The sequence below is a fragment of the Sinocyclocheilus grahami genome, unplaced genomic scaffold (assembly GCF_001515645.1).
Source record: "Sinocyclocheilus grahami isolate Dianchi unplaced genomic scaffold, SAMN03320097.WGS_v1.1 scaffold194.1, whole genome shotgun sequence".
Classification (NCBI taxonomy): Eukaryota; Metazoa; Chordata; class Actinopteri; order Cypriniformes; family Cyprinidae; genus Sinocyclocheilus; species Sinocyclocheilus grahami.
In genome coordinates this window covers 764453-778468 of record NW_015505373.1, presented here as the reverse complement: position 1 = coordinate 778468, position 14016 = coordinate 764453, and the positions used below count along the sequence as shown (strand labels likewise).

At 35.3% G+C, this 14016-nt stretch overlaps 1 protein-coding gene across 1 annotated transcript in view; it reads right to left on the bottom strand.

Moving 5' to 3' along the window:
* Nucleotides 1–14016, bottom strand: part of gnb1a (guanine nucleotide binding protein (G protein), beta polypeptide 1a) — a 44515-nt gene that overhangs the window by 28998 nt on the left and 1501 nt on the right. Inside the window, exons 2-5 of the mRNA XM_016285227.1 lie at nucleotides 13892–14012; nucleotides 13669–13775; nucleotides 1776–1839; nucleotides 637–799 (exon numbers count right to left, since the gene is read on the bottom strand). Coding sequence (XP_016140713.1) covers nucleotides 637–799; nucleotides 1776–1839; nucleotides 13669–13775; nucleotides 13892–14012 — 455 coding nt within the window. The remainder of the gene's footprint in view (nucleotides 1–636; nucleotides 800–1775; nucleotides 1840–13668; nucleotides 13776–13891; nucleotides 14013–14016) is intronic.

Below are 14016 nucleotides of genomic sequence, written 5' to 3'. Positions count from 1 at the left end.
TCCCCACTGGATGCAACAAATGCCTTGTTTATAATGGGTTTTAATGTTTTTGTCTCGTCGCTCTGGCCAGACAGGGCATCAACAGTATGGTAAGGGCCGTAACATTTCCGTCTCATGCTTGAGGTATTCGGCCAATCACAACACACTGGATAGCTGGCCAATCAGAGTACACCATTCTTTTTCAGCCCGATGAGCTTTGTAAAAATCGACGCGTTTCAGAAAGGCAGGGCATAGAGGAGAAACAATAATGTACAGTATGTGGAAAATAATGTGTTTTTTGAACCTTAAACCGCATAAACACATTTCATTACACCAAATACACAAAATAATGTTCTTTTCAGCAGCATCATATGACCCCTTTAAAAACAAAGCACAGTTAGAAAGTGAAATGTCACACCGAAAGAGTTTCAACCTGTGGGTTAAGTGTATGTTATCAGTGAGAAGGTCATGGGAACAGAGTGGCTTGTTCTGAGGCGGTACCCAAAACTCACCAGGAGGTGTCGCCTGAGCTGGGGGCAATCTGGTTATCATCCACGAAGCGGCAGCAGGACAGATAACCTGTGTGAAGACAGCAGTTAAACAGCAGGAAGGAGAGCGCAGCTCACTCCAAACACACGGTTTTGTGCAAAGTGTTACCTGTGTGTCCAGCCAGCTCACGGCTGACGCGCACGTTCCCCTCGCGGGTCTTCAGGTTGTAGATGGAGCAAATGTTATCCAAGCCTCCACAGGCCACATAGTTTCCAGACGGTGCATATGCACAAGTCATCACCCACGAGGAGCGCAGCGGAATAGCGTGCACCTACACATCAACATGTCAAATGCCTTTTAGTTTTCACTACTAATGCTGAATCTCTAGGAACTCGAAGCGTATACAGATGACAGAACATACAAACAGGTTTGCTGGCTCTACTTGTATCATTGCAGATTTTAGACATACAGATATATCTAATACAATCAGAAGTCAAGTTAATGATTCTTTGAATTTTTACGTGACAATGCAACAACTGGCCTTAACTATATAATAAATACAAAACAATGTGGTAACATTTCATCCATGCATTATGAAACAAAGCTGATCACAATATTTATATGCATCTTCGAACTGAAATGATCATAATATGAATCATAATAATAACATTAGAGCAAAAAAACACTAAATATGAGACTCATGGTGGAGTCTACAAATCTTTCTTTTATATTAACGGGGGCTTTTGCAAGAGTGCAGAGCTCGGTGAGCTTGCCCTGAACTCAAGTGATTGATGCTTTAGTGATGATAAAGGGAGCGGGAGTATGTAACGCATTTATAATTTGAATACGAGTTTTAATGCTACACACAAGTTTCGAACTTAAAACCTAAAACGGCAACGATTGATTCTTCAGGACAAAAAAAAAATCTGACATCAAATCAAGTGCAAACTAATAGAAATGCCACTTGTTTGTTACGTATAATTGTTTCTTTGATCTTCAAGTATTTTTTAAAGCAGCAAACTTTTTTTAAATCAGGTCAAGTGAAAATGAAGGCTACATGCTGTTTTAATGTATTATTAGCATCATATTTCTCACACACACACACACACACACACACACACACACACACACAGACTACTACAATTTTGGTATTGTGACAACACTTCCCCCGTTCATACAGTTTAAACAGCATCATAGGACATACCTCATTAAATTAATTGAGAGAATCCAGACAAATACGTTATTTAACATGTCGAGTCACTACATCTAATCATCAGTTCACAAATGTATTTGGCTTTCACATTTACCTTGTTTGTAGTATAGCTGTCCCAGATAATTAGTTTTCCATCCTGGGAAGCACTTACAAGAAGCCTGCAAACACAGAGAGAGGGGGGAAATAAAGAAATCGGGAACAATCAGGGCGATTTTAACTCTTTCTGAACATCTACACTACCGGTCAAAAGTTTAATCAGAACGATTTTAATGTTTTTTACAGGAGTTTCTTCTGTTCATCAAGGCTGCATTTATTTGATCAAAAATACAGGGGAAAAATGTAATATTGTGAAATATTATTATGTAAAATAAAAATTTTCTATTTTAATATACAAACCCAATTCCAAAAAAGTTGGGACACTGTACAAATTGTGAGTAAAAAAGGAATGGAATAATTTACAAATCTCATAAACTTATATTTTATTCACAATAGAATATAGATAACATATCAAATGTTGAAAGTGAGACATTTTGAAATGTCATGCCAAATATTGGCTCATTTTGGATTTCATGAGAGCTACACATTCCAAAAAAGGTGGGACAGGTCCCAACTTTTTTGGAATCGGGCTTGTACATTAAAATCTAATTTATTCCTGTGATCAAAGCTGAATTTCTATCATCATTACTCCAGCCTTCAGTGTCACATGATCTTCAGAAATTATTCTAATATGCCGATTTATTATCAGTGCTGGAAACTGTTGAGCTGCTTAATATTTTTTTGGAACCTGATACTTTTTCAGGATTCTTTGATGAGTAAAAAGTTAAAAAGAAGAGCATTTAAAATAGAAATCTTTAACAATATACACTACTGTTCAAAAGTTTGGGGTCAGTAAATTTGTATTCTTTCTTTTTTTTAAATAAATTAAAACTTTTATTCAGTGAGGACGTGTTAAATTGATAAGAAGTGATAGCAAAGATTTATATTGTTAGAAAAGATTTATATTTTGAATAAAAGCTGTTGTTTTAACTTTTTATTCATCAAAGGATCCTGAAAAAAAGTATTGCAGTTTCCAAAACAATATTTGGCAGCACAACTGTTGATAATTCTAATAATAAATCAGCATATTACAATGATTTCTGAAGGATCGTGTGACACTTTATACTGGAGTAATGATGATGGAAATTCAGCTTTGATCACAGAAATAAATTATATTTGAAAGGATATTAAAATAGAAACCATTATTTTATATTGTAACTGTTTTTGTGTTTTGTGTCTTTTTTTCATATTTCATAAAACAAAATGTCATATATATATATATATACACTACTGGCCAAAAGTTTGGGATCAGAACTATTTTTAATGTTTTTTACAGGAGTTTCTTCTGCTCATCAAGGTTGCATTTATTAGATCAAAAATACAGGAAAAAGTTAATATTGTGAAATATTATTATGATGTAAAATAACGTTTGTGCACACCTGTGCAATAATCATGCTGTCTAATCAGCATCTTGATATGCCACACCTGTGAGGTGGATGGATTATCTCAGCAAAGGAGAAGTGCTCACTAACACAGATTTAGACAGATTTGTGAATAATATTTGAGAGAAATAGGTCATTTGTGTACATAGAAAAAGTCTTAGATCTTTGAGTTCAGCTCATGAAAAATGGGGGCAAAAACAAAAGTGTTGCGTTTATAATTTTGTTAAGTGTACATTCAAATGTAATTGATTTCTGTGAACAAAGCTGTATTTTCAGCATCATTACTCCAGTCTTCAGTTTCACATGATCTTCAGAAATCAGTATAATATGCTGATTTATTATCAGTGCTGGAAACTGTTGAGCTGCTTAATATTTTTTTGGAACCTGATACTTTTTCAGGATTCTTTGATGAGTAAAAAGTTAAAAAGAAGAGCATTTAAAATAGAAATCTTTAACAATATACACTACTGTTCAAAAGTTTGGGGTCAGTAAATTTGTATTCTTTCTTTTTTTTAAATAAATTAAAACTTTTATTCAGTGAGGACGTGTTAAATTGATAAGAAGTGATAGCAAAGATTTATATTGTTAGAAAAGATTTATATTTTGAATAAAAGCTGTTGTTTTAACTTTTTATTCATCAAAGGATCCTGAAAAAAAGTATTGCAGTTTCCAAAACAATATTTGGCAGCACAACTGTTGATAATTCTAATAATAAATCAGCATATTACAATGATTTCTGAAGGATCGTGTGACACTTTATACTGGAGTAATGATGATGGAAATTCAGCTTTGATCACAGAAATAAATTATATTTGAAAGGATATTAAAATAGAAACCATTATTTTATATTGTAACAACATTTAGCAAGATTACTGTTTTTTCTGTATTTTTGATCAAATAAATGCAGCCTTGATGAGCAGAAGAGACTTCTTTTTAAAAACATTACAAGTCTTACTGATCCCAAACTTTTGAACGGTAGTGTATGTGTTAAGAAAACAGTCTGAGAGAAGTAGTAGTATCTATTTATTTAATGCCATGTCAGCATCTTAGGCTACTTTCATGGCAAAAACTATTTAAAAAATACAAGTGTAACAAATACAATAAAAACAAGCAAACAATTATATTACACAAGATAACATATGATAAAAATTCTAAAAACTAAATTACTGGGAAAATTTCACTAAACTCTAAGTGAACTGTTCACTTCATAAAAGAGTTTTCTACATACATTAAAAGCTGGACAGTCCAATAAAATATGTTTGACAGGTCTGAGAGAAGTCTAACGATTATAAAATCTATATAAAACATGCCGTATGAATGCATGCTTTGCATAAAGACAAACTATATTGTGAGATTAAAGTGCTACAATTAAATAATGAGCATTACATTATAAAACGGAGAGTTCCGGTCCTTGATTCTGATTGGCTGAGCCGTGTTCGAAGCTGTTGTAAATTACACTACAAACATACACCTTTTTTTACTTCTGTGTGTTGCTCGGCAACCAATTTGTTGGAACCACAACTGTTTCTGAGGAACTACATTGTTTGGTGAAAGAATACAGTTTATATTAACATCATTACACTTTATTTGCTCCGTTTTATTCTGTGAAACCTTACTACGTATATGGAATAACCATTTTATAAAAGCAATAATCCCCGTGAAGCCGTGGTTTACAGTGAATTTATTGACTCCGCGCCACGTCGTCCCTAACAACGTCCCTTAGCTGTTATAAATTCACTGTAAACCATGGCTTCTTGGGGCTTATTGCTTTATTTTAAAACAAAAAGGTACGGGAGATTGGCCAATGGTTGTTGTTAGCTATGATGTACAGGTGCAGAAATATTTCAGCTTCAAGAGACATTATCACTTTTACAAGAGTTCCTAAATATTAAATGACTGATGTCATCCTAGTAGTAGATCTAGAGGTGACCTGTAAACTAAGCCATTAGTATTGGGTGCTGCTATGGTACAGAAAGATGTTACCTCCTAAGATAATGCATCATTACTGGGCACATTATGCCAATAAAATAAGGGAATTTTAATGAAAATAGAAATGGCATGAAATGTCTCGGTGACCTGCCTTGCGAGCGGCTAAACAGCACATGAAGACTGAACTCTTCTGTTCTGAGACGTGTGGAGCACGAGCATCTCACTCAAGGACAAGCGTGTACAGAGAATGCACAGTTTCAACGCAACTGAACAATTTGTGTAATTATAAACGCTCTTGGTAGTCACAGCTTCACACACAGTTAAGTGAGACAGAAATAGCAGCAGCAGCTCATCTGTGGAGACAGAACTAAGATCACAGGCACCGAAATACAGAAAAGTTTCCTTTGAGCCAAACAAAGACACTCGGGTTTAAATCACACCATCTTAATATTTACAGTATAATAATTAATTATATTAAATTTTACTACTATACTACACTCTATATTCTCTTTAGAACTATTTAATTTGGTGCGATTAAAGTAAAAATAGCACATTAAAGCGATGAACACATTTAACACGCCCCGTCCCAGCCGAGACCTGTACTTCACTGCATTGCATGCTGATGAACATGATGCAGGACGACGACTGACTGCGTGATGTAGCCTACTAGAATGCAATTATATGGCCCCAAATTTCAAGATATGAGGCAACAAAAAAAAAATAATAAAATTGTCTTATATTTAAATCTAGGGGTGTAACGATACACGTATTCATATTGAACCGTTCGGTCCGAGGCTTTTGGTTCGGTACGCATTACAAACCGAACCCTATTACATTTGTAAAATAAAAGAGCTTAACCCATTTAATCCCACCGTGACCGTAAAAAAGTTTTTCATTTGTAAAGCTCTAAAAACCTTACTGACTGAAGTTTTAGTGCACTTCCTGCAAATAAGGAAAAATAAAGGGTCTCAATTAAATATATGCAGTTTCACATGATTAGTGCATATTGTCACATGACCAGAGCAGTTTACTTCCTGTTTGCACCTTGAGTAGATGATGGCTGCATCAAAGCTCCGAAATGAAAGGCTAGTAAAGTATGTTAACAAAGATATGACAAAGATTTTTGGTACACATTATCTTTAAGGTGTCTAGTATTAATATATGAATTCACATATATTCAGTTTTATTGAGTGTGGTCATAGAATGAGTAAACATCTTGATGGTCACAATAGTGACTGGTGGGATAACAATGAACTTAGGTCTACAATATAAATCCAATTGCAGTTGTTAGTGAAAATTGCACTAAAATGTTGCAATGACAAAATACTGCACTAAATTAAAAATTCAAATTTATAAAAATAAGTTACAATATTGATGTTGTAATACTGGCCCGTAACCAGCTATGAGGCCACCGAGGTCCGGAGCTCGGTAAATTTTTCATGTTCAAAAATAAAATTTGTTCTATGAATGACTAATTTCCTGTTAAACTCCTCATATGAATGCCTGCATGACATGTATAATTCAGTTTAGACCGTTTGCAAGAATGTTTAGCGTCCCTGTTATGAACTTCACTTAAACTGAAAGCAATCAAAAAAGCCCATGGACAGGTTTTTGCTGACAGGATACGACATTCGGTAAGGGAAACGCAAAAATTATCATGATATTATCTGTCATAAACGTTATCAACGCTGTCAAAAACAGTAGCATTTAACACCAGTACACACAGATCTGTAGAACAAGTAGGTTACAGAATGAAATGAAATACACAAAAACTAGCCATGATGAAGTCTATGCTATGTCACTCAGTATAGTTACATTTTCACAAATCATGCTATAAACTCTCACAAGAGCACTAGACAAAGTTATTGTAGTTATGTATTGTTGCAATAAACAACTGATCTCCTTTAAAGTGTTTATAGTGTATATAATGAGTTGTATTTGTAGGGGTTATTATAACACAATGCTTCAACACCAAAGAAGCTGGGCTTCACACTGGGCTGAGATATATATAATAATTTTTATGACTGCAGAAATATGTTAATTCAGTATACACATTAACCCACAATTATGACAGACCATAAAACACAATTTTTCATACACTTCAAAAAAAAAACTTTTTTTAATTTGTAATATTTATTAGTTTCAAAGGGTTGCTAACGACACATCCTTTGGATGTTTTCATGTCTGGGAAAAATTGGGGATTAAATGGGTTAAAGTGTGTGAAATATAATGTTCTCAGTGCCACTGCGCTCAACAAGGCAGCCCAAACGACGAAACGGAGCTGTCTGCCCCATGATAACCTCCTCTTGCTGGGGTGCGTCGAAAGACGATAGCCAGAGATATTGTCAAAAACATAAATTATTGGCAATATTAAGAGGATTTGGCATTTCCAATTAATGTAGGCCTGTTACATTCTTATTTTTATTAGGCCTATTATTATTATTATGAAGTTACTTTTATAATTAAATTAAGATTACAATTAATTTGCCCCGCAATAATTACCGCATAACTGACGCGCTGTGAGGATAACAAAAGATTAGGCCATTTACTCCAATTAAAATGTTTTTAAAAAGGTCTTTTAAAACAGGTATATTATACAATGCATTACAGCCCTATCATTAAAATATTAACACTGCAGTGATCAATAAAAATCAATGAAATAAATTTTTTTTATTTCAAGCACCGACTTTCAAAAACAACCGGTTTAACACGAAATAAGTTTCTTTCTTTTTTTTCCACTATGTACGGGCCACAAGAGAAATATTAAGGGAATAAATTAAAGCAATTAGCTATATATCGTTATCAGCATATGCTGAAGTAGATTTGTCTCGTTGTCTCTGAGAGAATAAGTGGTGTCAGAAAGCGTCAGAAAGCTCCATCAGTCCGTTTTTACTTTCACTTTCTGCAGTGAATTGACTGAGATTAAGACCGGCACAACTCTTGCGCAAAGTTTGCATGTTGCTTGTGTGTGATATCCATTGGCTCGCCTTCATGGTTTAAAACAGAAATATTTCCAACATTGCGACGTAACCAATTACCTTGCCCCCCGTATCGAAAATGTACCGATCCGTGAATTTTGTGAACCGTTACACCCCTATATAAATCATATAATATAGTTAAGCAATATCACTCGAGCAAGACTGCTGTTTTTTCCTTGAATATCTGCACAATTACAAATGTGATATTGATTTTATACAACAGTTCAAAAAGAAAGTTAATATTGTGCTACGTTTTAGACATTGTCAGTTTTTGCTAAATTTCAGTTCCAATCAAAGCCCAGAAGAACTACATTGCCTTTCTGAGCAACACGCATTGCAATTTCGTTCCTGAATGAATCCACGTTTTTGAACAAATCAAGTGAGACAAATGATTCATAAAGACAGGGACTTGCTTTGATTCTGCTGTTTGAATGAATCGGTTGAATGAATGACTGACTGAATTAATTATCTATTAAGACAGTGACTTGCTGCCACCTACTGATGGTTCTAGTTTCATATTTGGAGTATTTAATTTTAAGCAATTTTTTTAACTCAATGCTCGTTTAAAACATTAAATCACATAGCATGTTTTATGCAATTCTAATTGCAGTGTAAATGCGTTCATGCCAACTATATAAATCTGTTATAGGGATGTAACAATGAACCCAAGCCGGTTGAAAACCAATAACAATATGTGCCGATTCAAGCCGTTTGAGATGTTAAACGAATCATGATACAGTTGGGGGTGGGTTTATATGAATGTATCTCTGAAGGGGACGGACTGTCTGTAGAAAAGTTCAGATTACATTTTCTTTTCATCTTGCATATTGAAGTAGTATTTATAAGCGCAGCACTACTTTGTTAACAGCGGTAACCAAGTAAGAGAGTGCATTTGCGTTTTCATTCAGTCTGCTGTTTTTGCTTAGTTTAGTTTCACAAAGCTAAAGCCAGACCATTCTGTTTTTGCTTCAAATTTCAACTATACAATGTGAATCAAAAACTACAACTACACAAAGCTATAACTTGCTAAACTATATTATGATTTAAATTTTGTTTATGTGAAGAGATTTCTTTTATTTGTATTTATTTATTTGATTTGGGGTTTGTTTTCAAATTTAAATTTAGATTTGTTATTTGATATTTCAAATTTCACAAAGAAATGTGCAGCATTTTTTTCTGAGAAATAATAAAAGGACACCTTTTCATAATTCTGAAATTTCTTTTTCAGAAATTGTGAGAGAATCGTATTGTGAAATCAGTATTGATCCCTAGTTCCCTAGCATCCCTAGTTTATGTGTCATACATTCTCTGGTAAATCTAAATATTTCTAAAGCTACATTTCTATAATGTTTATTCAATGCTACTTTCTAAAAAAGCCTAGTGCTAAAAAAGCCGCTAAAAGGGTCTGAAAGTTGCTAAATCTAGTGCTAAAGTCGCACTCGTGTGTGTGAGACGCGGGAGCTGATGGCAGGGGGCGGTAGGGATGGGCGATATGGACTTTAAAATATATCACGATAATTTCTGATATTTATTGCGATGACGATATGAATGACGATAATTTAGGGAATCCTGTTTCTTTAGAGCAGTGGTCACCAGCCTTTTTAGGCCCAAGATCCCTGACCTTGGCCTTTATGAAAGACAAGATCTACCTATTGAAGAACTGATAGAAAAAGACATCCCAGATTGTACTTCAAATCTGAGGCCTTTTACTTAGTATTTTAATTAGTGATGCGCCAATCATAGCTGATTCAGAATTCAGATTTTCTTTTCTTTCTTTCTTTTTTTTTTTTTTAAAATAGCAAATTGGATTCTGATACTGATATTTAAGCAGATTTATTTATTGGCTATTTGCTTTATAACAAACAAACTGGCTTTAAACAAAAAATATCTAGCCATTTGAAATTAGAAGCAACCACTGCATTTTAATCATGATCTGCACGGGCAGTTGTTTTTTATTTGATTTAGATTAATTTCATCATTATTTTCATTATTATATTATTATATTCATCACTTTATCATTATTATCGCGGGAAGACGAATTCTTATCGTGTGGAGAATCTTTACCGATATATCACAAACGATAAGATATCGCACATCCCTAGGGTTTGGAACTTTCACGTTTAGTAACACATACAGATGTGCCCTCACCACAGTGCAACAGTGAAAACAGTGTCGCGTTCCCAACGTTGTTTTAGCGACATATTGCGGTATTTTAAAAATTCATATCATAACAAAAATAAACACCGGTATTCGGTATGAACCGGTATACCGCCCAGCAACACCACTCAGCATCTGTTAGTGGCGCTGGCGCTCAACTACGACTGTTCAAGTCACTCACATAGATGTCCATTACATTAATGATGACATGTGAAAGTTTTGTACTAGGTTGTATTTGTTCGCAAACATTCATTTTGAGTTATATTTGTAAATAATAGTTGGGAAAATTTTAACTATTTGACAGCGTGAAAAGACATTTCCAACACTAATGAAGGGATGCGAAAATTTGAAGTGTGATAAAGGCCTATTATAATTTGCTTAAAGAGAATTATGGATATTTTTAAAACCATTGAGCGCTTTTGCACACTGACATTACTTTCAAGACAATTCAGCACATTTACCTTAAATTTTCATTACTGTGTAGGGTGAGCATATGTCCTCTTTTTCTTGGACATGTCTGGGCCGGGGTTTCTAAATTACCCAACATGTCCAGGTTTTGGCTTGGTTTCTTACGGTTTTCATACTTGCTGAAGGTAATGACTGAAAAGTAGTTTAGTAGTAGTAGCAGGCATTGTACATAATCAACCAATCATCGTTAAAGTGGTCATATGATGCCCATTTTCCGCAAGTTGATATGATTCTTTAGGGTCTTAAAGTCTGTAACATAGTTTGGTTAAAATTTCTCAATGGTAGTGTAAAACCACACTGTTTTTACCCTGTCAAAAACAGCTCTTTTCAGAGCAAGCTGTTTTCTTGCATGCTGCTTTAAATACAAATGAGCTCTGCTGACCCCGCCCCTCTCTTCCAAGCCGCTCTCTGAGGGACTGTAAACTGTAGTGAAACTTTTACATTCATCGTGAAACTTAATAATTAGCACATTATTAGGAAAGGCGATTTGCAAAGATTCATTAAAAAACCTTACACTCACTTCTGTAGGTGAATCACGAATGATTCGCGTGAACAAACGCATTTAGATAGATCGAGGGCGCATTCCCTTCAGAAACAAATGTAATCCACTGTGTCTTCAGCGGCTTAGATGTCAGGAGTAAATGACGACTGCTATGTTCATTATTACATCCAACAACAGAACACCTCGATTGCTTAGGAGCCATTATTGTCTACATCTGCTCCGGCGTCGAAACAATGGCGGACTGATGACAGCTCACTCAGGGGCGGGTGAGCAGTGCACGGTCACTACACGGTCACTAAAAATCACTACACGGTCACGTGACACATGAGAGTGAATAGGTGTGTTCCACTTGAAGATCAATCGGTGTATGACATCAAAGTACGACGAGAGAAAGCATAAGGAGACGTCCGCGCTCTTATAGCTCTCGCAGTACTTTGATGACGCACACCCATCGGTCTAAGCAGCGCTGCTTCAAGTCGAGCGCGGGCCATCAGCAGAAAAAGAAAAGAAATAAATCCGTAAACAGCCAAAGGATGTAACTTAGAATGGGAGATGGATCGGTTTGTGAAAGGGAAGAGAAAAGCCATAGATGAAGTCGCACAGACCCAGACAGATGCTGGTCATTAAAAAGCTAAATGCAGAAAATATGACGAGGCATATCTTGCTCTCGGCTTCACTCACTGTGTCTATACCAGACGCTACAGTTGACGCGTCGCGCCGCAACAGCTCTACACTGGACGCAGCAAAGCGACCATTGCAAATCATTTTAACTTTGTGTCAGAACGTCATAAATAGAACAAGGCATCAGTTTAATGTCACGTCGCATCCAGTGTACACAGCGTCACTGATTATAATGGTTCTACTGTATTTTGCCGCTCGTGTCCGGTGTAGACACGTGTTTAATGTCGTTGGTGAGGAGGAAAGCCTGTGTGTGTGTCCTATGCCTTAGCGGACCGTATGAAACCCACAATAACTAAATAACAGAGAGAGAATAATAATAATAATAATAACAACAGTTATTCTCTCTGCTATTTTTCAATGTTTCAAGTGATGCAGGTGTTTTTTTTTCCCTGTAGGTTTTTTTAATAAAAAAGCATTAATTTTTCATAATGTTTAATGAAAGTATTTGGTAGTCTGAGGTGGAAAGGGGGGCAGATTTTTTTATAGGTTTAAAGGGGGGTGCGACCACAAAAATTTTAGAAGCACTGGTCTAAAGTTAACAGACAGTGTTTAGTGCACATGTTTACATATGTTTATTACAGTGACTGTGAATGACCTAAAGTAGTGTGGTAAAGCAACAGATTTGTTTTTATATTTCTGCAATCTACTTTAGTTTGTGTGATTTGTTACTGACTTTCATATTAATATTTACACCAGGCTTATTTAAACAATTATTACATGCTTACAAGGTTGGAAGTTCAACAAATCAGTCAATGTACTGTGATTGTAGTTGTTAAATAAAAATGTAATTCATATCAATTCATGCATCACCTAATTTCATCATAACATATAGGCCTGGCCTACAGAAAAGAACATTTATGTTTAATCTATCTATCTATAATAGTGTGTTGATCATATTATACAATGATTTATAGCTGGTCTTTGTTGAATAATACAGAACATAAAGAGCTTTAAAAAATAATTGCATATTAAATCGCAATCGCAATATTGGTAAAAAAAAAAAAATCGCAATTAGATTATTTTCCAAAATCGTTCAGCCCTAATTTTTATCATTTTAGGGTGGTTGTGTACACACACTGCCAACACACATTTCAGCTCAAACAACATGTAACAGTGCATGTAGCATCCTATGACCCCTTTAAAAGCTGGACATTTTAAGCAATTAGAAATCCCAGCCAGGGCATGTCCGGGAAAAAACGAAACAAAAACAACTCAAATAAATACAGTTCTTAAAGCATCTATAAATCATGGAAACATATTTCCTATTGAAAACAGAAAAAAGTCAGAACACCAAGGCTCCAAAAATACAAAAATGTAATAGGATAGTCTGTTATTAAAAAATATATATTTTTAGAGCCTAGGTGTGTCGACTTTGTTCTGTTTTCATTAATATATTTTGTTGAGCACCCCTTTTGAGAGTTTTTCCAGTGATGTGTGTGCTTTTGTTTTAGCATATTTCCTATTCCTATGAATATGACTTTAGGACGAAAATTTATTTAACCGTCATGAACAAATGTCACAATGAAAAAAATATACTTTACTGTGCTAAGACAAATCAATTTTTCTTTTATGGAAAACGTTTTCTTTTGATTTTGCAGTAAGTGTGATCCAGACATGATTTTGTGATTGCCTCAGCGGACTCGGAGGCAAAGCTGTTGTGTAGCTTATAAAGTGATCTCTACTCACATACACATGTATGTAGCCAAAAATCATCAGCCTGCTGGAGATGACAAAACATGACTCCTCATCTGCACTATTACTACTAGTTTACAGCACAAGGCTCGACGGGATCACCTTGAGTCAGTGCCCCAGTGCATGGCGTAGATCTTCGCCAAGTGTCCCCTCAGTGTCCGTCTAGTGCGCATCTGAATCCGTCCCACAGGCTCAATATTGGCTGTGATCTGCCAGAAACACATGAGAACAAAATCTAGTTCAAAAGAGAGTCAACTGAAACGCCATCCGATTACAACAACATGATTTGAGAAGTGACGGAGGTTTGATGTTTAACGAGTCCTACCTGAGAGAGGGTGGCATCCGCACATGCTTTCCGTGCATCCTTGAGAAGAAAAGCACAGATAAAACCACAAACACATACAGAATCGGTCTCATAGGTCAAAAAGGCAAAATAAGTGTCATAACCAG